General features: G+C 40.6%; 1 protein-coding gene across 3 annotated transcripts; it reads right to left on the bottom strand.

Annotated features, from left to right (window-relative positions):
• Positions 1-493: 493 nt before the first annotated feature.
• On the bottom strand, positions 494-26,235 carry slc22a15 (solute carrier family 22 member 15). 3 transcript variants are annotated; one of them, XM_038287485.1, is made up of 13 exons: positions 26,073-26,235; positions 24,868-24,999; positions 24,650-24,782; positions 21,670-21,834; positions 21,466-21,595; positions 19,171-19,231; positions 18,174-18,331; positions 15,314-15,454; positions 12,905-12,990; positions 10,597-10,705; positions 10,452-10,524; positions 2,332-2,490; positions 494-1,735 (listed from the first exon to the last, which is right to left on the bottom strand). In XM_038287485.1, the coding sequence occupies exons 1-13, from the start codon at positions 26,154-26,156 to the stop codon at positions 1,691-1,693; spliced, it is 1,476 nt and encodes a 491-aa protein (XP_038143413.1). In that variant the 5' UTR covers positions 26,157-26,235; the 3' UTR covers positions 494-1,690. The 3 variants fall into 3 exon arrangements, with proteins under 3 accessions (XP_038143413.1, XP_038143404.1, XP_038143420.1); XM_038287476.1 differs by having other exon boundaries at positions 18,165-18,331; positions 26,073-26,233; XM_038287492.1 differs by having other exon boundaries at positions 18,165-18,331; positions 24,868-25,033; positions 26,073-26,219.

Raw genomic sequence — 26,235 nt, 5'->3', positions numbered from 1 at the left:
TTGCGTATATTAGCTGCGACACATGAATCAAGATGCTATGACCGAAAACATTTGATTGACAGATGAGCGTTGATATATGATTGGCCGAATTTAGGTTAAATATGATTTCCATATGACTTTAAATGTCAAAAATATGTAAAATGACTCAAGTCTGAATGTATACTGACCTAATAAGACATAGAATTCTAATTAAATCTAATTGAATGGAAATTTTAATTCATGCAGCTCTCATCCTTTGCCCGCTGGCGCTGGCCCCCTCCTGGCCCCCCTGGTACATTTGGTCTAGAACCGCCACTGCATTCGATGATAACCTACTGGCCCAATATGAGGCCGTTCAATGGGACTGATAACCACTAATAAGGATCATGCGTATGCTGGCCTGACAGAACAGCAGCCATGAACTGATTCATTAAACTGAAGGTTTTTCTGCTCATTAAAGAAAAAAACGACATCATTCAGGAAGATTAAGAAGATTAATACCAAAAACAATTCCTGTAGCTACAGCAGCATGTGTTTAATGTAAACTATAACAATCTGAAGGTTTACAGAAGAACAGGAAACAGCAAAGGAAAAAAAAGGCATCAGTTAATCCAGAAAATGTTTTAGTGTTTTTAATCCCGTTGGGATTACTGCTCATAATTTACAGGTTCTGTTTCAGAAATCTACAAAATATACCAGAATTTCTTACAAACTGAATTCATATGAAAAAAAACCAACAAAACAAATAAACTTATTACAATTTAAATATTTAGGTTTGGTCCCAAAATTGATTAGAATTTCCTTTAAATTAAAGTGCAGAGATGAACTGAGGTTTACAGATGTTAGAAAACAAACCATCTTTCTGTAACATGAGAACCGTGAATCAGACGTTGGTCCTTTAACCTAAAGTTTGTTTTTTTCCCTTTGAGGGATTAAATTAGCAGAGAAGGTCAGACAGGAATGTTAGAAGGAGCCCTGAGCTCCAGAGGATCGTTATCTGCTCCAGACGCTGGAACCGGTTGGTTTAAACAGCTCAGTGAGGCTCTAGTTAGTGCTGATGATCTAGAATCAGCAGATCTATAACGGGACTCTCCATCGGGCGGTTCTAGAATGGATTCATGTTTCCACACATCAATCGTCTGATGTTGGATCTGTTTCAGGCAGATGAACGGAGGTTTCTAATGGCCTCCAGCAGGCGGGAATCACCATGGCGATCAGTGACTCAGCATCTTCTCTGGTTTCCACCTTTTTAGCAAACCAGAGCTGATGCTGTCAGAACCGTGGTCCATGGAGAACCAGCCGCTCATATTGATCATTCCTGCAGGTTCGCTTTGACCTGCTGCAACTGTACAGAAAATAAAACTGCTGCTGGAGCCGATCCGTTACCTGAAACCAGCCGATTCGTCTTTCACTTTTACATTTAACGGATCAGAACCGTGACCCGCTTCCTGATCAGAAGCTAAAGCGGATCGTGTTTCCCATGTTCTGGATCACTGGAGTCCGGTTCTGATTTGTTCGCAACAGGAATGTTTCACGTCCGACATTTTTGCTTCGCTTCCTGCCGAAGGCGTGGACGCCATGGCAACGGCCAGGAGTTTAAAGACCTGAGGAGGAAGAAGAGAGTCCACGCCGCCAGAACCTCGTCAGGCGGCAGGAAACCTGGAGACGGCTGGGCGCCGTGAGGCAGCACGGAAAGACGAGGCCTCTGGCTTCATGTGTGGTTTGATTTCCACCTTTCATCTTCGTACAGCAGAGCCTGCAGACAGAAACACAGAGAACAGAAGTTAATGAAACAGAACAGCAGCTTCTATCCGGGTTTAAAGAGAAACAAAAAAACAAGTTTTAAAGTTCAAATAGAAAAGAAATACTTATAATTTGATAGTAGGTAAAAAAAAAATGAAATGCATAACAAGTGAAAAAATGTCCAGCATTTTGTTGTTTATAACAGAGGTCTTCAACAGGGGGTCCGTGACCCCTAGGGGTCCACGGAGGTACTGCATGGGGGTCGCAAAAGTTTTGCTCAATTAGACTTTTTTATTTTCCCTCCAGCAATTTTTTTCCATTAATTGAAATATCTTTAAATCCACATTAACATGAATCCAACACACTGTAGCAAACAGATAAATGGAGGCAAAATATGTGGAAAGAAAGGAAAATATATCATCACACACCATAAAACCGCTCTAGACCCCCCCTTGTCTTTGTCCTTTAAACACAAAATGAATCTGAACAGTGGATGGGAGCATCTACCATCAGGTTCTGTCAACCAACCGCCTCCTCAGTTTTAGAGGATTTAGAGCTTTTCCTGTCAGCCAGTTGGAACAGTTTCTGGATCCGTGACGGTTGCCTCACCTTGCTCTCCAGAACCCGGCCGCGGCTCGGGCTGCTCAGCTCCTCCAGAGTTTCGGCTGCGGGTCTGTTCAGAGTTTCAGGCAGCAGGAGGCCCAGGCAGCCTGCAGACAGGCCGCTCAGACAGAACACCGTGAAGGGCATGGAGGCGTGGAGAGCCCGCTGGAACAGACACAGACGTTTAGAGGACACATCCTCTGGTCACACGTGTTCACAATTAGCTGCGTCCTTTAGTGTTAGCATGCTAGGATTAGCACATATTGTGTATAGAACCGTCTAAAAAACTCATTGCTTTCACCTAAAAGGTTCAAAGCATGAAAACATGAATACAGAAAATATTAAAGCAAAGAACAATCCAGGATTTAAAAAAGAAAAAAACATCCCACACCATGATCATAACTTCACTTACATTAAAGGTAAATATTGACCATTTTGTCATTATTTAAGTGGAAAAGTTTTGAGAGAGGCTTTCCTAACCCTGCTTTTTCAAGGCCCACTGGCCTCCATGTTTTATTGTTTCCCCACTTCTGACCTGAACGAACAGGTGATCAACAGGTGACCAGATTTCTGCATTTCCAGCTCCAGGGACAGTGATGCATTTATCCATATTCAAATATTTATTAATATTTAAACAACAAAAATTCAGAATCTTAACCCTATTTTCTATTCATGTGTGCATAGATCCAGCTGTTACTATATAATTTTTTTAAAAGATGTAAATGTCAAGTTTAAAGTTAATGCATATTTAACTTTTTCATCTTTGATCGTTCATAAAACGGTAAAATCATGGACATTTCCAGGGACAGCTTTAGCTGGAGACAGTCCCTGGAAATCAGGGACGTCTGTTCATCGTATTTTTGCAGCCATTAATGGTAGAGGAGGTAATGTTGATATTTGATTGTTTGTTGAAACAGAGACAAACCTAAAACATGAAGGACCTGGAGTTTAAAGTAAAGAAGTGGGAAACAGATAGATTGGTAGGTCCTCTGCATCCAGACAGATTTAGGATCAAATAATTCCTCCTTCCATGAGTTTTGTTCTGCTTGTTGCAGAGCAGTGTAACGACAGGACACCGCACAAGATATCAGTTGATAACAGTGTAAACGCAGGAGTTAGCTGCCCTTTAGTATTAGCATGCTAAAGTGTTTTCTTTAGTATTAGCATGCTAAAGTGTGTCCTTTAGTATTAGCATGCTAATGTGTGTCCTTTAGTATTAGCATGCTAAAGTGTGTCCTTTAGTATTAGCATGCTAAAGTGTGTCCTTTAGTATTAGCATGCTAAAGTGTGTCCTTTAGTATTAGCATGCTAATGTGTGTCCTTTAGTATAAGCATGCTAATGTGTGTCCTTTAGTATAAGCATGCTAAATTGTGTCCTTTAGTATTAGCATGCTAATGTGTTTTCTTTAGTATTAGCATGCTAAATTGTGTCCTTTAGTATTAGCATGCTAAAATGTTTTCTTTAGTTAGCATGCTAAATTGTGTCTTTTAGTATTAGCATGCTAAAGTGTGTCCTTTAGTATTAGCATGCTAAAGTGTGTCCTTTAGTATTAGCATGCTAATGTGTGTCCTTTAGTATAAGCATGCTAAATTGTGTCCTTTAGTATTAGCATGCTAAAATGTTTTCTTTAGTTAGCATGCTAAATTGTGTCCTTTAGTATTAGCATGCTAATGTGTTTTCTTTAGTATTAGCATGCTAAATTGTGTCCTTTAGTATTAGCATGCTAAAATGTTTTCTTTAGTTAGCATGCTAAATTGTGTCCTTTAGTATTAGCATGCTAAAATGTTTTCTTTAGTTAGCATGCTAAATTGTGTCCTTTAGTATTAGCATGCTAATGTGTTTTCTTTAGTATTAGCATGCTAAATTGTGTCCTTTAGTATTAGCATGCTGAAGTGTTTGCTTTAGTATTAGCATGCTAAAGTGTGTCCTTTAGTATTAGCATGCTAAAGTGTTTTATTTAGTATTAGCATGCTAAAGTGTGTCCTTTAGTATTAGCATGCTAAAGTGTGTCCTTTAGTATTAGCATGCTAAAGTGTTTTATTTAGTATTAGCATGCTAAAGTGTGTCCTTTAGTATTAGCATGCTAAAATGTGTCCTTTAGTATTAGCATGCTAAAGTGTGTCCTTTAGTATTAGCATGCTAAAGTGTTTTCTTTAGTATTAGCATGCTGAAGTGTTTTCTTTAGTATTAGCATGCTAAAGTGTGTCCTTTAGTATTAGCATGCTAAAGTGTGTCCTTTAGTATTAGCATGCTAAAGTGTGTCCTTTAGTATTAGCATGCTAAAGTGTGTCCTTTAGTATTAGCATGCTAAAGTGTGTCCTTTAGTATTAGCATGCTAAAGTGTGTCCTTTTGTATTAGCATGCTAAAGTGTGTCCTTTAGTATTAGCATGCTAAAGTGTGTCCTTTAGTATTAGCATGCTAAAGTGTGTCCTTTAGTATTAGCATGCTAAAGTGTGTCCTTTAGTATTAGCATGCTAAAGTGTTTTCTTTAGTATTAGCATGCTAAAGTGTGACCTTTAGTATTAGCATGCTAAAGTATGTCCTTTAGTATAAGCATGCTAAATTGTGTCCTTTAGTATTAGCATGCTAATGTGTTTTCTTTAGTATTAGCATGCTAAATTGTGTCCTTTAGTATTAGCATGCTAATGTGTTTTCTTTAGTATTAGCATGCTAAATTGTGTCCTTTAGTATTAGCATGCTAAAATGTTTTCTTTAGTTAGCATGCTAAATTGTGTCCTTTAGTATTAGCATGCTAAAATGTTTTCTTTAGTTAGCATGCTAAATTGTGTCCTTTAGTATTAGCATGCTAATGTGTTTTCTTTAGTATTAGCATGCTAAATTGTGTCCTTTAGTATTAGCATGCTGAAGTGTTTGCTTTAGTATTAGCATGCTAAAGTGTGTCCTTTAGTATTAGCATGCTAAAGTGTTTTATTTAGTATTAGCATGCTAAAGTGTGTCCTTTAGTATTAGCATGCTAAAGTGTTTTCTTTAGTATTAGCATGCTGAAGTGTTTTCTTTAGTATTAGCATGCTGAAGTGTTTTCTTTAGTATTAGCATGCTAAAGTGTGTCCTTTAGTATTAGCATGCTAAAGTGTGTCCTTTAGTATTAGCATGCTAAAGTGTGTCCTTTAGTATTAGCATGCTAAAGTGTGTCCTTTAGTATTAGCATGCTAAAGTGTGTCCTTTAGTATTAGCATGCTAATGTGTGTTCTTTAGTATTAGCATGCTAAAGTGTGTCCTTTTGTATTAGCATGCTAAAGTGTGTCCTTTAGTATTAGCATGCTAAAGTGTGTCCTTTAGTATTAGCATGCTAAAGTGTGTCCTTTAGTATTAGCATGCTAAAGTGTGTCCTTTAGTATTAGCATGCTAAAGTGTTTTCTTTAGTATTAGCATGCTAAAGTGTGTCCTTTAGTATTAGCATGCTAAAGTATGTCCTTTAGTATTAGCATGCTAAAATGTGTCCTTTAGTATTAGCCTGCTAAAGTGTGTCCTTTAGTATTAGCATGCTAAAGTGTGTCCTTTAGTATTAGCATGCTGAAGTGTTTTCTTTAGTATTAGCATGCTAAAGTGTGTCCTTTAGTATTAGCATGCTGAAGTGTTTTCTTTAGTATTAGCATGCTAAAGTGTGTCCTTTAGTATTAGCATGCTAAAGTGTGTCCTTTAGTATTAGCATGCTAAAGTGTGTCCTTTAGTATTAGCATGCTAATGTGTGTTCTTTAGTATTAGCATGCTAAAGTGTGTCCTTTTGTATTAGCATGCTGAAGTGTTTTCTTTAGTATTAGCATGCTAAAGTGTGTCCTTTAGTATTAGCATGCTGAAGTGTTTTTTTAGTATTAGCATGCTAAAGTGTGTCCTTTAGTATTAGCATGCTGAAGTGTTTTCTTTAGTATTAGCATGCTAAAGTGTTTTCTTTAGTATTAGTATGCTAAAGTGTGTCCTTTTGTATTAGCATGCTAAAGTGTGTCCTTTTGTATTAGCATGCTGAAGTGTTTTCTTTAGTATTAGCATGCTAAAGTGTGTCCTTTAGTATTAGCATGCTGAAGTGTTTTCTTTAGTATTAGCATGCTAAAGTATGTCCTTTAATATTGCATGCTAAGTGTTTACTTTAGTATTAGCATGCTAAAGTATGTCCTTTAATATTAGCATGCTAAGTATTGTCTTTAGTATTAGCATGCTAAAGTATGTCCTTTAATATTAGCATGCTAAGTATTTTCCTTAGTATTAGCATGCTAACATTTGTCACTAGCTGATCCATCCGAAAAGCACATTTCAACAATCAGATATGTTTTTATTTTGTAAAAAAGAAACCTACACTTTTTCACTCCTTAAAAACAGTAAGCATACTAAAATATAATGCTTTAAATGTTGAAAATAAATTTCCTGAGAAATTAAATTCATTAAAATCCTTTCTGTTTTATCACTCTGTGCCTGATCTGTACAGGAAATGGGATGCTACGCTACTTCCAGGAGCTAACTTTATCAGCTTTTGATTTAAACATAAATCTAGTGTTTATGAGTTTCATGTTTTCCTTTTTGTGTTAACATTATATAGTGCATAATCTAAACAAAGAAACATCTAAAGTGCAGATAAACATGGTTTAATAATGTTTTGCCAGACTGTCTGACGTCATCATCGGACATGATCAGAGCAGGCTGTTTAATGGAGAAAATGTAAAAAGCATCAAATTGTCTCAGAAAAGTCATAAAACATTTTTTAAAGATGTGTATTAGCATTCTTTAGTGAGTTAAGGACAGAAATAAGTAAATTTTATTGAATTACTTTTTTTAAACCCAAATCTATATCTGGTTGCACATGAGCTGATGGGACGGATCGGGCAGTGACAATGTGTCCTTTAATAATAGCATGCTAAGGTGTGTCCCTCAGCATTACCTTGCTAATGTTAGTCCTGAAGTGTTAGCATGCTAACATGTGTCCCTTAGTAGGTGTCCCAGGCACTATGTCCCTATACTGGTCTTAGAGCGCCACAGGGTTCCCCAGCACAGCTGGAGGAGGCGTCTGAGGAGATAGAAGCCTGTGTTTTTCTGTCAGATCAGCATATCCATAGTCAAAACCTGCTGTTTATCCCTTTAGTTTTTTAAATTATTATTATTTTTTGAGTACATGACTAAAGGGATACGTTACACGCCCGTCAAGGTAGATTAAAGTGTATTTTAGAACAAAACTAAAGGGATAAACGGGACTATTAACACGTATGCAAATCTTGCGCATGCATATTGACTATGGGTGTGCTGGTCTGACGGGGTATGCTCATCTGACAGAACACCGGGAGTCTCTGCTGAGTCTGATGCCCCCGTGACCCGGTCCGAGATGAAGGGCAGGACGGCAAGTAGAACTTTAGTGAAATATTCAGAGGACGCCGCTGGTTGGGAATTCAATTTAATCAAGTTTATTTCTATAGCGCTAATTCACATCATGTCATCTCAAGGCACTTTGCAGTTCACCAGATTGATTTAAGGTTTTCTAAGGAAAACCAGCTGACTGCATCGACTCATTGACTCTTCAGCAATCCCTCACACTAAGCATGCTTGTAGCGACAGTGGAGAGGAAAAACTCCCTTTTTAAAAGGAAGAAACTTCCAGCAGAACCAGGCTCAGAGTATATTTTAGTTTTGCCAGACAGAGCATTTTGTTCTGGGTGTGGGCTGAGGTCGTCATTATCATCACTTTCATTTCATACAAACTCTGAAGATCACTTTCACTTAATAAAATGAAGGCTTCACTGAAAAGCTGATGAAACTACATGTCAAACCACTCTGCTAGCGAGCTAGCTAACTACAGACAATCCGAAAACAGTTCCTGAGTTCATATCAGTGGAAAAAAGGTGGATCATATAATCATGTCTTCCTTTTACCTTTTTAAAAAAAAAAAAGCTAAGCCGTCAGATTATAATTTCACTTCATTGATTCCCAGCTGCTGCATCTTGGTTGTCAAAATTTAAATGTTTATTTTATTTGCCTTTTTAATGGATTGCTGTAGTATCTGGAAGCACCACCAGGGGGCCTTCTATGCTTAAGCTTCAGCAGACTTTGCTGCCCATGAGAGCAACTGACCTGGAAAGCCCCAAAGTTCACTTCAGATGGGGATTTTCTCCCCTGAAGCAAACCTCTCATGTTTTTTTAGAATCAGACTGTTTAATATTTAATGAGCTGCAGGCCGTTTATTCTCGGGTTGAAAGCGGGTCGAAGGTCAACAGGAAACGTGTTACAAATCAACCAGGAGATACAGAGGAGAAGATCTCCTGCTGATATAAACGGAGGGTTTAGTGAAGTTTCTGTTGAGGCTGGGAGTCCCTGAAGTGTTCAGGGTGTGGCTCAGTTTCTGACTAAAAATGTTTCTGCAGCTCAGAATGAATCAGCTGCCTGGAATTTTACTGAGGGAAATTCTGCTTAGATCAGAGAAACATTCCTCTGCAGCTGTAGTAGAGAGGAAAGAGCAGGGAATCCTGGCTCTGTTAGAGGAAAGAAAACCTCTCTGCTGACTCGGCACTTCACGAGTTAAAGTAAACACTTCTCACTTTCTTTCTGTGATGTAACCCGACCCTCTGTCCACGCTGACCCGTGTTTTGAACAGAAATACGCTTATTAGACTAAAAGCTTATGAGTTGATAGAGTCCAGATGTGATGGAGGGAGTAACACCCTAAACATGACAGGGGAGATGCTGTCCAACTCTGAGCCAAAGTATGAAACAGAAAGATAACCGAGATGTTTTTTACAGGAAGTGGAATCTTCTGGAAATGAAAATGAACTGAGGTACTCCCTTCCTGTTCAAAGGGAGTTTTTCCTCTCCACTGTCGCTACAAGCATGCTTAGTGTGGGGGATTGCTGAAGAGTCAATGAGTCGATGCAATCAGCTGGTTTTCCTTAGATAGAAAACTTTGGATCAATCTGACTGGATGATCTGGTTGATCTGGATCTATAAAGTGACATGATGTGATTTGGAGCTCTAGAAATAAACGGAATAGAATTGAATGTATCACTCAGGGGCGGATTTAGGAAATTTTGGGTCCTAAGCAAAGACAGGCAGGGGGCCCTCTAAATAGAGAAGACAACACATAAAACAGCCCCATTCTCCAGATGTAGAAATGTTAATAGAATAGACATCCATTATCTGTTCTAGGTTGTGTCCCTCTCTTCTTGTCCCTTTTCTTCTTGTTTTCCTCTCTATGTTTTGTACTCAGCTGACTTTTCATGCTGTCTCTAAAGGAATGAAAGATTTTTTCCAAGCACTAAGCTCACTTAGCTGATTGCTCCTTCCTGTGTTTCCAAAAAGGCCAAAGTAAATAACCCAGTCCTTCTTTTCACTGTAGACAAGCCATGATCTGCTTCTCTGTTCTCCATTTTTCATTTGGATGAAATAATAGCTGCATGAATCATGACAGCAGACAAGATAGAGGAGAGCAGGAGGCGGGGTTACCAATCTACTCGCTCTGGAGAGCAGAGTTCGCTGCTTTTAGATGTTGTCTCCAAAGTCTCCAGTAGCAGAAAAAAGTCTCTAGATTTGGCGCTAGGAGCTTTTTAGAAATCAAAGTGCTAGAGGGGTCTGAAAAGTGGCTAAATATAGCGACTAAAGCGCTAAGTTGGCAACACTGCTCTTTGCATGGTTTGTTTTCAAATGGTTTGCTGCTGTCTGTTTGGACCTTTCTGAACATGTGCAGCAAATGGACTGATCCAATATGGTGGACACTGAAGGGGGGGGGCTGAGACACACTTAATATTATCAGCGTTCTGATGGCATTTTAAAGAAAGGATTTTTAGCAAAAACATAATTAATGTGCAGAAATAAGGAAAAGTTGTATTAACCATACATGGAAACAGAGTTTTATGGGGCCCCCAGGAACTTGGGGCCCTAGGTTATTACCTAGTATTGTCTAATGGTGAATTCCCCCCCCCCTTGTATCAGTAAATAAAGATGTGAAGAAACTGCGTTCGCCTCGACAAGCAGAGATCTGACAGAGCGTGACCTGAAACGCCTTCTGCTAAAAGGAGTTTAAAAAAAGACGGAAAACCAAACTGAGCGTTGGAGGAAGTTCCTTCCCTCCAACAGCACCGTGTGTTTTTGCATAAATTCAAACCTTTTCTGTGGCCTGGTCACTAGAAACTCACCATCGAAGGAACGAACGGAGCCAGGATTCCTCCGACTCTGCAGGACATGGAGCAAACGCCCAGCCCGGCGTTCCTGCGGCACAAACACCTCCGTTTACGTCTGAACTCCGACCCGAACGGATCTACGTGGAGACGCCCGGCTCACCTGATCACGGTGGGGTACAGCTCGGACGTGTAGACGTAGGCGATGTTGAACGCCGCGCTGACCATCAGTTTTCCCAGCAGAGCCAAAGACGTGACGCTCAGCAGAGTCCCTGTTGGAAGAGCAGCAGCTCGGCTCACGTTTCTCACTCATTATGAAAATAAAGTCACTCTGCAGAGAAAAGCACGACGCTGAGCGACTAACTGAGCTTTAAATATGATGACGAGCTGCAGTTTTACTGTGAGATCCGCTTTTTAAAGAGGTCAGTAACTGACAGCTAACTTTAATGTTTCTATTGAAGGCCTAAAACAAAACGCTCTCATTTAAAGTTCCTGTTGGACGCAGTCACAGAATAAGGAAGGATCACTGTAGCTGCCATCGGGGTCAACTAATTACATTATATCACTGTTCAGTTAAAAATGAGTTCATTCAAACTATCAGTAAGTCCATGTTGTTAAGGTTCATGTATACTGGTGAAGATTCTCAGTCAACCAGGTCATAGTAATTACAAAAAAGTAGAAAAAAAGTTAGAAAATAATCCACTGGACTTTGTTTCCAAGTTTGAAGACGTTTCGCTTCCCATCCAGGAAGATTTTTCAATTCCAAATGTGTTCCAGGCTTTATAGAATGGACCAACAAAGCCTTGTTATGGCTTAGAAAACATGCAAATAGAACCAAAAGAACCTGTTAGTAATGGGGAGTGGCTGAGGTTAGCCTGCATTAGAAGCTTCGTGTAGTTTGGCTAAAAAGAACCTTAAAAATAAGGAGGAACCTATCATTGGTTCCGCATGTCACGTTTCTGCCCCTGGGAAAGGTCGACTGACACAATTAGAGAGCATCACTATGGCCGTTTCTTAATTCACAAGACCGTGAGTACAGACTTGTTTTCTCCCCAAGTCTGTTCTTGACTAGAACCCAGGAAATGAGATACGCTATCGATAAAAATTATTTTTCTTCATTTTTCAGCGCCTTTTTATTTCTTTACAAAATAAAAGTTAAAAAAATTATTTATTATTCTTTATTATTAAATCAAATAAAAGGTTGCTTCAATCAAAAAATATTTTTTCAATTAAAAAAATCTTCACTTCAATGAAAAAAAACTTCAATTAAAGAAAAAAGTGTTTGAATGCAAAAATGTATTTGTGACTCAAAAAAATAGATTTAAACTCTGCTTTTCTTTGATTGAAAATGTTTTATTTGATAGAAGTGCAGTCTTTTATTTTTTTAAAGCAACTTTTTTTTAACATTGTTTTTTGATTGGACCATATAATGTGTAGAACATTTGTGTCTTAATCATTCAATTCCCAAAAAATGTTTCAGTCAAAAAAAAAAAAAAAAAAAATCAAAGAAAAAACTACAAAGGAAAAAAAAAAAAACCCTATAAACACATTTTTTGGTTTTTTGGAAGTGAAAAAAAAAAATTGAAGTTCAAATTATTTTATTTGAATACATTTTTTTTTAAGTGCAAAAAGTTTTGAAGTTCAAATTTTTTTGATTGAATAATTTTGACACAAACGTTCCGCAGTGGGCGGGTGCTTCTCTATTGGTCAGACATGTTTGATTGACAGAAGCTTTTTTTCATTGAAGTGAAGATTGTTTTTATTGAAAATATATTTTTTGATTGAAGCAACCTTTTTTTTTGATTGAACAATAAAGAAACAAATATACCTTCATAGATTCTTCGATCATTAGATGCCTGCCGCTCTAACGCAGACGCGTTCACATGTGAACACGCCATCAGGTCAGCAGACGCAGCTGCAAACACGTTTAACCCTCTGCATTTTATGCCTTTATTTATAATCATTGTTTCATTACATTTATTAAAGTGACCAAACTTAAACCTTCCAGTTCTCCTCTGGCTGTCAGAGAAAACGCTTCAATCAGTCGTTCAGATATTGCTTTAAAACAGGTTTTAAATTATTCTCTGCAGCGACGCCATTTTGGTTTGACCTACATGACGTGTCTGACCTTTGACCTCCACTGAAGCTGGTTTTCGTCTTTCTAAAATGACAGCGCGGAAAATCAGCGGAGGAGTGGTGCTGTGGGCATGTGCTGGGAAAGTATTGGGTTACCATGGCAACCAGTGAGCGCGTCACTCGGCTAGTTCCCATTAACGGTGAAGGAGCTGATGTGGGGTGGGTTTGTGGGGGTTAGTTCCCTAAATGTTCATAATGCGATTAAGAAACAAACAGAAAGTTTAAAGCTGGCAACTCAGGAAGTAAAGAGGAAGTAGGATGGTTGCTGATCGGATGGCGTCGTTGCTCAGTGAACCTCTGCAGGCTGCATCATATCCTCTGCAGCAGCAGCTCACCTGTGTTCTCTGGGATCAAGGTGCTGCAGAGGCAGGCGCATCCAGCCAGACACAGGAAGGTAGCCATGCTCTTCCTCCTCCCAGCCCTGAGCAAACACACACAGAGCAGGCAGCTGGTCAGACAGGAGGCTGCAGGGATTCACGTTCATTCATTTTATCACAGCTTAGCTTATTAGCATCAAAGCAGAAGCCCAGGAGCCGCTTTACTTCCTGATCTCTGAGGAAGCTGCGGTCAGAAAACCAAACGTTTTTTCCTGGGAGGCGCCAACTTCCTGTTGCTCACCCTGTTTTCATCTCTTCAACACTTATAAACAGCTGAAGGGTCAGTAAATGTCTGTAAACACATTAGATGTTTGCTGATAACAAGGCGTGAGTGACGAGTGAAGGTCACACTGCTGCTTATAGACAGCTTCCTGTTAGAGAGGCAACAGGAATCATATCTACAATCCGTACGTCTAAAGGGGGAAATTATACTGATAAGTGGCCAAAGTTATGCTAGTTCATTATTAAAAAGCACGAGGTCAAAGTCCACCAACCTATAAATGAACTACAGCAAGTTCATTTGGTAAATGAAGCCTCAATCCTCCACAATAGAAGCTCATATTTCCCCCTTTAAAATGTGTGATCATAATATATAGAAAGAAACGTAAAATACTGGATCCTGGATGCAGTGGAGCCTTTATTTAGCCAAATTACACAGAACTTCAGAAACATTCAGGTTCTGCTGAAAAGATCTGGATCCAGAATGATTTCTTTCGTTCCTCATTCAGTAGCAGATATTTCCCAGCTCGGATGCTTTAACTCCATTACCCCATTTACACTACCCTTAAAAAACCGGTCCGAGACCGGTCCGAGCTCAGTAACTGAGATAACTTATGGTGTGTAAATGGAAAGCAAACTGAACTGAACCGAGCTAGACCCAACCGGACCGAGCTAGACCCAACCGGACCGAGCTAGACCCAACCGGACCGCGCTAACTGCAGACCAGTTCCAGAGGTGGGCTCGGCTCGGTTTTTCCCTGGCTCGGTTCTCTGATAACAAGAGCGCATGAGCAGAACGCGGCATCTCCGTCTGGCTGCACATCGCCATTCACACTCCATTCCAGTAGGTGGCGGTAATGCCCCTCCGGAAACAGAAGAAGAAGAACAACTTCTTCTTCAACTATAAACAACAATCGAAATCTTCTCCACGCAACATTTTAAATAATAACACCAAAGCACAGTAATAATAATCAAGCATAACTTTCTGAATGTGACGGGCGCCGCCATTTTGATCTGCTTGATTCCCTCCTTCTTCGTCTTCTTCTTCTTCTTGTGTTTTATGGCGGTTGGCAAACAACTTTTGGTGCATTACCGCCACCAACTGCTTGATTTCCTCCTTCAATACTGGCAGTAATACCGCAGATCGTCACTAGGAGGCGAGGAACCGAGATAGCGTGATGCGTAAACGGTCATCAGAACCGAGCTGGGCTTGGTTAACTGATCCGAGCTCAGATCGGTTTTTCACAGGTAGCGTAAATGGGGCTCATGTGGCTTTAAATTTAACCTTCATGTGTACTGCTTTAAAGCTTCATGTGAGGCACTGACTGCAGCTTTAGGAAAAGCTCCAGTAAATTTATTTGACTATCTGATAATCTGACTCAGTCAAATGAGGAACACTGCCTCAGTTTGTGTGACGGCAGCGCAGGAAGGGAAAAAATAAAACTGTCTGGTCAACTTTTAAGCTCTAAAATTACTATTAATAAATCCTGTGTCTTTATCATCTGATTACAAATATATTTCATTTTGTCAAAGCTATAAAGAACGTCTGATTATCTAGAGGAATAATCAACTTTAGGTTGTAGAAAGATCAGCAGGATTTCCTCCTGCAGGTTGAGGAGGAAATTTTCTGACCAAACAGGAGAGCAGATGTGTCTGAAATTAGGCGAAGCGTCTGAACAACAGAAAAACATTCAAATGATGGAGCTGCTGCTCCACCACGCTGCAGCACGTCTGCTTTAGTTCCCCCTTAAGAATCAAACTAAAGGTGGAAACTTCAGAGGAAATGAACTTGTGATCAGACCGTTACGACGTGTAGGCAAAATAAATCCTGTCCAGACTGATCCTGATCATGATAAGACTTGAATGAAACGTGGTTAGAAGTCAGAGCTGCTCAAGGCTCCAATCAGCAGAGTCTCCTCGGCTGAGCATCATGACCTCTGCTGGTTTTCTGCTTAAGAGATTAGAAGGTTTTCTCTTGTCTCATGCATGAAGCAAAGGCATGAAGCAAACAACAAACTAAAAGAGCTGAATGTTGGGAAGACTAACGCAGGAAGGAAGGAAGGAAGGTTAGCGAGAACATGAAGCTAAAACTTGGAGCTGATAGGAGGAAACATGCAGGAAGCACAGAGTGTGAGCGTGTTCTTCTCACCAGCTCTGGTTGATAAAGTAAATACAGAGGGGATAAGCGGGCAGCTCCACCAGGCCGTACATGGCCACGTTAACGAAGCGGCTCCCCGACGTGTCGCCTGCTCCCAGCGTGAGGCCGTAATACACCAGACTGCACGCATACCTGCAACACAGAGCAGACGCTAGGGTTAGGTCGCTCGGTTCAAAGTGACATCATTCAGCTCGGGCAGGGCGACTCCATTAGAGCAGCGTTCCCCTTCGGACAATCCGAAAAAAGTTAAACAATCCACCGAACTTTGTTTCCAAGTTTGAACGCTTCTCTTCCATCCAGGAAGCTTTTTCTATTCAAAATGTCAGAAATAGCGTTTAGTTCCAGGTTTTATAGAGTGGACCAAAACAAAGCCTTGTTTTTACTGAGAAAACATGCAAATTGACACCTTTTCCTGTCTATGTCTCTGATAGGGGGGAATTAAAGGGAATTGTTGGTCCCTCTAACGACCCCCCTTTCAGAGACATAGACAGGTATGGGGCATTGCAGGCTAACAAAGAAGCCAAACGACCCCCATTCCAAAGGGGGGACCCGTTCATCCGTTTCTATTTGCATGTTTTCTAAACTAAAACCAGGCTTTGTTGGGCTGCTGGATAAAACCTGGAACTAAACGCTATTTCTGACATTTTGATTGAAAAATCTTCCTGGATGGAAGAGAAACGTCTTCAAACGAGGAAACTAAGTCCAGAGGATTGATTTATTTTTTTTTTTACTTTATTTAGAATGTACAATAAGTGATTATAAAATAAAAAGTATTTTATTTCATGGACTCCATGTGGGACCGGGAACAATTATTCCTCTTTTCCTTCATTCTAAAACCTGAATGTGGGAAACTTTTGTTTTCCATTTTGTAGAAAACAACAGTATCACTGCTGGGCGGAGCCTGAAAGCTCATCGTAGCGACGGACTGAGGAGCTGTTTTCCAGAGAGAGTCGGAGCCAGACGCCTGCAGGTTCAAGGTTATTTAATCTCCAGTTTGCTCCAAACTGTAACCTGTTCTGGTCCAGTAGCGAGCAAACCCGCCCTGCTCACAGTTAAACATTGGGTGAACTCCCTGGTCTGGAATGAAGGCCACTGACCTCATTTCTTTGGTGATAAGAGCTTTTTTTTTCCTGAAACCTGAGCTCCTCATCTCCAACCTTCCAGCTCCACATGTTTCCTTCAAGGCTGTTTGGTCCCCAGAAGGAGAGCTCCACACCCAGCAGGATTCATCCTCTACTGCCCAATGTGTGTCACATCAGATGATGTCATCTTAGCTGGACGCGCCTTTTGAACATCAACGGTTTCATTTTCTCTACTTCATCCTCAGTCTGAGCTCATTTCACTGGAAGCAGGAAAATACAGAATAATAGCCATTTACCCCGATAGAGAAGGTGGCTGAGCGGATACAGAAACAGCTCCTGCTTTTAACCCCCCCCCACTTTGCTTCATTCCTTGTTTGTGAAACTAAATCACAGCAAACAGAAGGATCTGAAGGCAGACTGAGGGACATCCGTCCATCATGGGCAGCATCAGAGGAAACTACAGCAACGCTTCTTTCCTTCACACTGCTAAAACTCCTTAAATTAAGTGTATTTACTCTTAATCTGAGCAAATAAATAAGCTTATTTGCCAATGGAATGAGTATTTATTTTTAAAATAAGATAATTAGATAATATGCACTTGGACTGAGACAATGCAATTGTTTTTTTCTTATTTTAAAGGTAAATCGTCTTGTTCTATTGGCAAAATATCTCTTTTACCTCCTCAATTAAAGAAAAAAAAAACATTTATTTGAAGAAAAAATGACTTATTGAGATTTACATATTTTTGCAGTTTATATATAAAGCTGACTAAAAGCTTCTCTATTATTAAACTGGCACATTATTGTTTTAGGTTTGTGATACTACATTGGAAAATGGAAAACAGATTTACCTTCACAGCCTCAGAACGGCGAGATTTATGGACAAAAAGTTAACCTGGACATGAAATCATGTTTTGTTTTTATAAAGTGTTTTTATTATGTTTGTTGTTGTTGGCATTCATATAAATATTTGATTGGTTTTTGGTATATTTTTAATTTTTCCTGGGAGGAAACCATCAGCTGCCACTGCTTGTAAGTAGAAAACCTTCTTTCAATTTGGGGACAAAATGAAGCCATTCAGCTCATTATTATTGTTTTATATTATTTTTTTTCATTGATTTTATCCACAATGGTTCATGTTAAAAACGTGAATGATAAATGTTTTGATCAAAGGCTGTTCACAAGTCTTCACAACTTTTATTGGAGCAGATTCTCTTTGATGAGGTGAAAGTACACCTGGCTCAGTTCCCACTCAAACCTTTGCTGCTTCAACGGTTAAAGTCTGTTATTAGAAAAGGATTTTTTAATTTAGCAAAGTGTTTAATAAGCATAAAGAAAAGTTTTTCTTAATCCGTCATTATAGCAGCTGCAGTGGACAGATATTCCCTGAATATTGTAGGTTTGCATGCAGGCCCGATGACAGTGAAAATATTATACATTCATTTTTAGTTCTGCATTTCAGGCGGAAATAGATTTGAGCTAAAAGTTAAATATAGTTACAACAGAACTGAAGGGTTCAGCAGTTTTTTAAGAGTCATCTGGTTTGAATTTTCACAAAAGAACAGTTTTTTTTAACTATTGTATATTTTCACACCAGTTGCCCAAAACATTAAAAATCCATAGAGAAGAAAATGATGCTTTTATTTTTTGTAAAAACACCGAATGAGACGGAGCTTCTTTAAACGTGAGGCTGTGTTTGCGTTGAGCTGGACGGAGGCAGCGAACGCTGCAGACCCCCTGGGGGGGGGGGGAGACACTCACCACACGTACATGAGCACCATGGTCCTGAGGCGCAGGACGGGATGGAGCACCAGCTGCAGGACTCCGCCCCCGTTCCTCACAGGGCTGCCGGGTTTGGCGGCGCCAACGCGCTGCAGCATCAGGTGGGAGGCTTTGCTGCCGTTCCTCGCCGCCATGTAGAGCAGAACCTCAAATTATAAGAGAGAAAAACAGAAATGAGAAAGAATAAAGCCTGATGAAGCAGATCAGGTTATATGACTGGAAGTGTGGTTTGAAGACATGATGAAGCTCAGGGAACTACGGTGGCCCAGAGGGAAAACTTAATGCTATCCAACTTTTTGCTCTCTCTGTATCTCTGCTTCTGTCTCCTTGAACCCCAGTGGGCCTCAGCAGATGGCCGCTCACACTGAGCCTGGTTCTGCTGGAGGTTTCTTCCTGTTCACGCCGTACGGAGGAAGGTCATGTTTGTTTATAAACTTCAACCAGCAGGACAGGCGAGGAGCTGCAGACAAACTATGAGGGTCAGAAACCCGAAGCAGAGCAGAGAAGTTTCTGAGCTTCAGCTATTCTTCCTGATTTTATCAGAGGAAGGAAAAAAGAAACGCTCCAAACTGCAGTCATCGTTCCATCTCTCAGTCGGCCATTTTTCAAAGGTTATGGAGACTGAATCACGGAGAAGGAGGAGAAACTTCTGCCTCCTACATCCTCTGTGAGGAACATTAATAAGTCGACTGTTTCAGATGAGAAAGGAGTCTAAAAATGAGTCACAGACCAACCACAATGGAACCAAACAGGAAGTGATGTCACCAGATTACAGCAAAGGTTTCAGCAACAGACCAGTACTGTCGGACCACAGGGTTGTCAGTGGGAGAGGAGCCATGTTGGCTGTATTTATCACTTCCTCTAACTCAGCTCTTCCCTCACGGCCTAAAAATAACGACCTTCTTGCAGCGGTTTTCTGCAGAAGAAATGATGTCACACAATCGAACGGAAGCGACGGCCATGACGGGTCTGCAGATACGCTTACCTCTTCAGCTCGCTCCGTCTGTCCCTGAGAATACAGCCAGCGTGGGGATTCTGGGAGAGTTCTGCAGGAGCATGCAGAGAGAGGCGTTAATGTGAGGAGCAGAGCTCCAACCTGCAGCTGGTTTGGTTTGATAGAGCTGCTGGTGCTCCTGTAGAGGATGAGGAAGAGCTAGAATGGTTCCTAGAATTTCTAAAAGTAGAATGGGAGGCAGATCTTTTAGTTATCAGGCTCCTCTCCTTTAAAACTTTCCTTTTTGATAAAGCTTCTAGTTAGAGTGGCTCAGGTTATCCTGAGCTATCTCTATAGTTCTGCTGCTATAGGCTTAGACTGCTGGAGGACATAGGGACCCCTTTTCATCATTCTGCTTCATTCTATCTCTATTCTCCCACTCTGCAGAATCTGTTAGTTCAATCTCTAATGTTCTGCTCTCTCTGCATTTTCTCATAGTAGCTTCATGAGGTTTCTTCCTGTTCAAAGGGAGTTTTTCCTCTCCACTGTCGCTACAAGCATCCTTAGTGTGAGGGATTGCTGAAGAGTCAATGAGTCGATGCAATCAGCTGGTTTTCCTTAGATAGAAAACTTTGAATCAATCTGACTGGATGATCTGGTGAACTGGAAAGTGACCTGAGATGACATGATGTGAATTGGAGCTATAGAAATAAACTGAATAGAATTAAATAGAGTGCTTCTGTCTGAGCTTCTCATATCAAGTCAGCTTAGCTGTTTTCCTCATTTACTGACCTGCATCCTGTTCCTGTTTCTCACATTAGTTCATTTCCTTCGGCCGTAGAAAAGCCGCAGCAGAGATCAGAGTAACCTATTCACGCGGTTATCCTTCATCTCTTCCTTATTTTGATCTCATTCTCATTCATGCATCTTTTATCTCCTTTCTTCGTCTAACCTGCAGCACCTCTGTTGTTTTATATAAACTGATTGAAATCAGCCGAGGGCGGGAGAAGCACTTTGTAATCCCACTGTGATTCAATCCTCCCCTTACAGACAGGAAACAGGGAGAGTTTACGGTCGTTTCATCCTCTGCAGCAAACAGTTTAAAGATGTTTAAAAACCCCGAGCTTGTTTTAAGTTAATATAGGCGTTAATAAACTGTTTCAGAGGAGTGATCATAGCGCTCTGCATCAGCAGTGCTGCGTCTGACTCCCTGCCAGCTCCCAGATCAGCTTCTCTCATTGGTTGATGTGGCGCGTTCAGCAGCTAACACTCCAGCAGCTGCTGATTCTGAAGCTTGTGTTTAAGATGAAGTTAGTTTGACTTAAACTGAAGTGAAACCAGAGCTGCTCCACCAGTAATAAATAAATAATAAATCAGTAACATTTGAACAAAACACTGGAATTGAAATGAATCATTAAAGCTTTGAAAAGGTGTTTGTTTTTCTTTCATGCCTGAGCTTTCCTCTATTTAGTGAGGGAGCCGCAGCGACTGCAGATGGATCACAAACACCGGCCCACATCTGCATCTTGACCCCATCACAATCTGCAGACAAGAGTTTTACTCTTACTGCAACAAAAGACGGAAAAGAGGAGGATATAGGAGGAGCTCTAACTCAGATCTGTCCTCTGAAAGCTCCTCTTTCTGCTAAAACGCTCCATTTAAAGTAACGTCCTTATTTCTAACTCTCTAACCTCGGATGATTTTATGGCTCTAAATAAAAAGCTGTGCAGCAGCAGAGTGCGACGGTTTTTCTCTTTTCTCGTGCATGCTCCCAACCCAGTGTAATTCTGGTGAATTTCAATGGTGAAGTCCTCTGGAAATCTTCAATAATTGTTGTTGATTGCAGATGTGTCTAGTAGTTCCCATTGATTTAGCTGATTTGATTATTCCTTTTCTTTCTTTCTTTCTTTCTTTCTTTCTTTCTTTCTTTCTTTCTTTCTTTCTTTCTTTCTTTCTTTCCTCCCTCCCTCGGACCCGTTCTACCTGGATCCGGTCTCTCAGAGGAAGCAGCCATCGGCTCAGAGCTCACCTAAAACACACCATCAATTATCTACGAAGGAATCTTTGCACAAAAAGCAGCTTGTTAGCATGCTAACGCTAGCTCAGCCCCTCTGGCACATTCCTATAATTTAGATTATAACATTTTATCTGGAAAGTAATAAAATGCAGATTATATTTGCAGAATCAAATGTTAGCAGAGCAGACATGGAGCTGCACTCTCTCTCTTCCTGCTAAAGTTGGAAGCCCCCCCCCCCGAATCCAGTTAGCATGCTAATAAACACAGGATCTCCTCCTTTCCTTTTAGATTAACGTCATTGTTTTATTTAAAGCTGAAGGTTTACTCACACAGACATCAGGAAGAAGAGGACGCCTGAAGAGTTGGCCACCATGGCCAGAGTCCTCCAGGGCCGGATGAAGTATCCCAGAGCTCCGAACAGAGCGATGCCCACGGCGAAGATCATGCTGTTCAGCGTCCCTGCAGAGGCAAACATCTGGGGTTAGGATGGGCGGTCCGGAGTCGGTCGGAGAGCCGGTCAGACGCCTGCGTACCGGTCATGGCCCAGTAGGACTTCCCCACATACTCCTGAGTGAGGACGAAGCAGACCAGGCCGATGCCACCGTTCATCAGGCCCACCAGCAGGCGGGACGCCGCGAACACCTCGTAGCTGGGCGCCATGGCGGTGACGTAACCAAAGATCACCTCCAAAAGCAGACCTGAGCAGCAGAGAGATGAAGACGTGAGGAGGAGGTTCAGTCGGCTGGTCTAATGCTACCATCACACCGAACAAACTTTGAGCTAGAGGTGTAAATCACATCCATCATGGCGAATCGATTCAGCATCGATTTCCTGACCCAACGACTCGATTATTTACGATACTCAAGAATACACCACGATTCGATTCGATTGTTTGTTTTTGTTTTTTTCTTCACCTTACAGGCTAGACAATGTTTCAAATTTGAAATAAATCAATGAAAGCTGTAATATAGTTATGTTTTTTTTTTTTGAGTAGCACAGACCACGCTTCAATATTGAGCATAAATCAAAAATGTCTGCATCAAGCTAACTGCGACACATTGCTGTAAGAGTATAACCAGGAAGCGAGGTAGGAGGGCAAAATAGGTTTAGCGCCACCGCAGCACGGGAGGAGAATTACGCCCAGGAGCAAATGGATAAAAATAGACCGGAGGAAAAAAACAAAAACAATACAGTGCATAAAATTGCACTGATAAACTAATTTAAACTTTTGGCTTCAAATTCAATTTTAGTTTATTTTAAGCTCAAAGCTTTTCTGCCACATGATGTCTTTGGGTGTCAGTTTTCAACCTTTAACAAGATCCCAGCAACCAACCAAGAAACAAAGCAAAAACACTCATTACTAAATAAAATGCAACATACAATAAATTGACCTTAAATTACAAAAACAAAAGTGGAAACACTGTCCAAATATTAGATCATTATCAGAGCATCTTCAAACTATCAGCACAGATCTTTACCTGCTGGGGACTTTAAAGAAGCACAAAAAGTTATAAATTTGAGAACATTGCCAAGTTTAGAAAACGCCTGTAAAACTTCTGACCATCACATCACAGGTGTTAGAGAATCTAAACAACATTTAAATAACGTCATAAACAGCGTCTGTGATTTCCCTCCAGCTCTTCCTGTTTCTCTCTTATGGGATCGCTTTTCCAGAAGACGAGGCCGACGCCAACGGCTTCACAGCTGATTTATTGTTTACAACATTCTACATTTTGCAGAGGATGACTTGTTAGATGGTGGAATAAATTTGTACTGCTGCCTTTTGCTGCAATGGTTTTTGAGCACGTCTTTCAAATTAGCGCCTTTTGTTCGACGTCCTCGGCGTGAAATCCAAACTGCTGCCGTATATCGCTGCCCTGAAACACCTGCTGTCGCCATTTTTAGTTTGCTTGTAACTAATCCTTGGGAGGAGGGGTTTATGATGCATTCAAAGAGCGTGGGGAAAATAAAACTCAGTGAAATAGATGCAGACGGCTTAATGTTGTCATGTGAATTTGTACTCGTTGTCTGCGAGTCTTTTTAACTCGAGATCCAAGGAGTATATTGGATATATCGCCCACCCCTAGCGTCAAGCAGCAAATATTCACTTTTTCCAACTCCAGCAGCTGCGGCTTGTGAAGCGCGTCACTCGCCTAATGAAGCGCTGCTCCTGCTGCTCAAAGCGCGTTTGGTTTAAACGCAGCATCAGACACTAGGAGGGAATTCTGTTCCATTAAAGAAGAACATTTTCTGCAAATAGAACTTTTAAGAAATACAATGAAAAAAATTAATTTGAAAAAAGTTTTGAGAGAAATTTATTTTATTTTTTTATTTTGTTTTTTCAATTATTTTTTTTTAATATTTTTAAATTTGTTTAATTATTCTAATTATTCTAATATCTTTAAGGCTGCAACTAATGGCTATTTTGCAAAACGATAAATAATTCAATTATTTTTTAGATTAGTAATCGGATAGCCAAAGGTTCATTAAAGAGGATTTTTTACTAAACGAAACCAGGCGAATCTTTTTCAATTGAGGAGTTCTGGATAAAACACATTGAGAGATGAAAATGTTTTTTTTTGTTTTTTTTTTGTTTTTTACATTTTTATTCTTTTATTTATTTATTTTATATATATATTTTTTTTTTTACAATTTTGGTATAAGTCCTGCTCTAAGTGTGTCGCTCTGTCAGCTGAAGCCATGATTTATCTATATCCAGTCTATATTCCAGTTAACGATGAATCGATTACTAAATTAGTTGATTATTTCAATAATCTATTAATAGTTTTGAATGTTTTTCTTCAAATTTCTGGAGAATTTCTTGCTTTTTTTTTTGCATTTTCCAGATCCCGGTGTCAGTATCTAACTTCACTTGCGCCTCTTCTCCTGTTAATACGGTAAAGCCCTGGGGAGCGTCCGGCTCCAGGCTGCACGTGATCCAAATGAGCCAATGAGCTGTCAGTCTGGGTTGCTGCTGCTGCTACTTTTAGACACAGCAGGCAAACCTGTGGCAAGCCGGGCGATGGGAAAGAAGGAGAAGACCATGAGAAAAAGAGAGCAGAGAAATTGTGGACTGCTGGAAGAACTGCGGTGAACTGGTGAAAGGAAAGTGAAATGGCGTGCTCAAAGATGACCCTGCACATTTAGAGGATGTTTGGCTCAACCTGCTGCTGTGAAGCAGGATTCTCCACCATGAACAGAATCAACAATAAATCTGGATCCAGGCTCAAAATGAGCTCCTTGATATGTGCTTGAGAATGGCTTAGTCTCCGGTTAAACCCAGGTTTAAAGCCTTGCAGGGCAGCCTAAAGCCCACTGCCAACATTAAGACAGAAAAAAAGAGAGAAAAGGCTTCAGATGTTATCAGTTCATGTCAAACATCTCAGGAATTTACCAAGCAACCCAACAACCTCAGGGAACGGGAGGAGGAGTCCTAATAAACACACAGCGCCTGCTGTAGCGCCTGCTGCAGCCGCTGTCTGACTGAAGGGAACGGATCTGATCCCTCCTCACCTGTCAGGTAGACGGGTCTCCTTCCGATCTTATCAGAGAGCGGCCCAAAGACGACGTTCCCGACCAGGAGCCCGGTGAAGAACAGCGACCCGGCCAGGCTGACCTTATAGGCCTGCTGTCTGACCAGAACCCACTGGGGAGGAAAGATGGAAACCAGTTAAAGCCTCCCTGCTTCCCATCCTGATGTGGGAACAGCTGCAGGTGTTCTGCTGTCAGACCTCAGTGACGATGGAGTCTGCTTCCTCTGTGAAGGTGACGTGGCTGGACGGACCGTCGGCCGGTTGATCGACCCGGTACTCTGGTGTGTATCCGACCAGAACCACCAGCATGGACTGACAGGCCATGTAGACCTGGAACACAGCAGGAGGGGAAGCGTGTCAGAACCTGCTGAGATGCGGAGCGGCGTCAGATCAGCATAGCTCGTCATTATAGAGCCATCAGTCTATCGATCAACTATGATTCCAACTCTAGATTGAATTACTTTATTCATTTTAGCCCTACTTCCCTAAATGTTTACTCCACTTGTCAGTCTGCCATTGAAAATAAGAGCTTGTTCTTATTGACTTGCCTGTAAAAATAAACTATTTTCCATTCTGATTATTATTAGAAAATTAAGAGATTTCAAATATAAAAACAGTTAATTCTTCCTAAAAAGCAGGGGTTAGAAATAATGTCTATAGAAGAAATATTAATGTTAATGATTACAGGATGTTTTAGTTGGGTCTAACTTGATCCTGCCTCTGGCAAAGGTCAGGCTATTACAAGCCACACTTTTCAGATTATTTGGCAATAATTTCATAATCCATATTGGATCTTAAACTGGTCTGCCAGATAAATTCCCCAAAAAATAAATCCCTTTGTGGTTATGACAGTCATTCTGTAAGGCATAGTTTCAGAATATAGTAATCCAGGCTTAAAACCGGATTAACTAGGTGGTTTAATAATAAAAAAGAACTTTAATCTAAGGTAAAAAACTAACAACAACAAAAAAGTAGAGGATCTGGATCCATATGGAAACATTACTGCACGTTTCTCAGCAGGTTCAACAAACAAACACCAGGATTTCTTTTTTAATTAAACTAATTAAATAAGTGTTTTATTAAGATGTTTCCAGTAGATTATAATCGGATACACGTCCTGTAAAGATTTTAAATCCTGTTTTGATCTATATCTTTATAAATCTGTCTGCTAATTGAATGGGAACTGTTCGGATTAATTAAAATCTATAAACAATGATAGGTAAATATAAATAAAACTGTTTTTTTTTTGTGTGCCATTTTTTAAACTAACGCGGTGTTTTTAGTTAGTGTTAAAAGCGTTAAAAGTCTGAAGCGCCACGTAGCATTAGCCGCTGCTAGCCAGCGGACCGTTAGCGGATTCTGCTCGTTTTCTCCTTCCGGTCAGGATTTAAAATGAGACTAACCTGAACCAGGACGAGCGCGGCCACAGCCCGCTTCTGATACGGTCCAAACTCCCCCACGGTGTGAAAAGCTGTCTCTATATCCATACCACCGAGGAGGAACCGGACAGGCTGCTAGCCGAGCTAGCATCGCCCCGCACGACCAAGATGGTAACCTGCTTCCACT

Source organism: Cyprinodon tularosa, unplaced genomic scaffold (genome assembly GCF_016077235.1).
Source record: "Cyprinodon tularosa strain WSP-4 unplaced genomic scaffold, ASM1607723v1 ctg1060, whole genome shotgun sequence".
Classification (NCBI taxonomy): Eukaryota; Metazoa; Chordata; class Actinopteri; order Cyprinodontiformes; family Cyprinodontidae; genus Cyprinodon; species Cyprinodon tularosa.
Note: the sequence above shows the minus strand (reverse complement) of the source record. Positions and strands in the feature narration are given on the sequence as shown.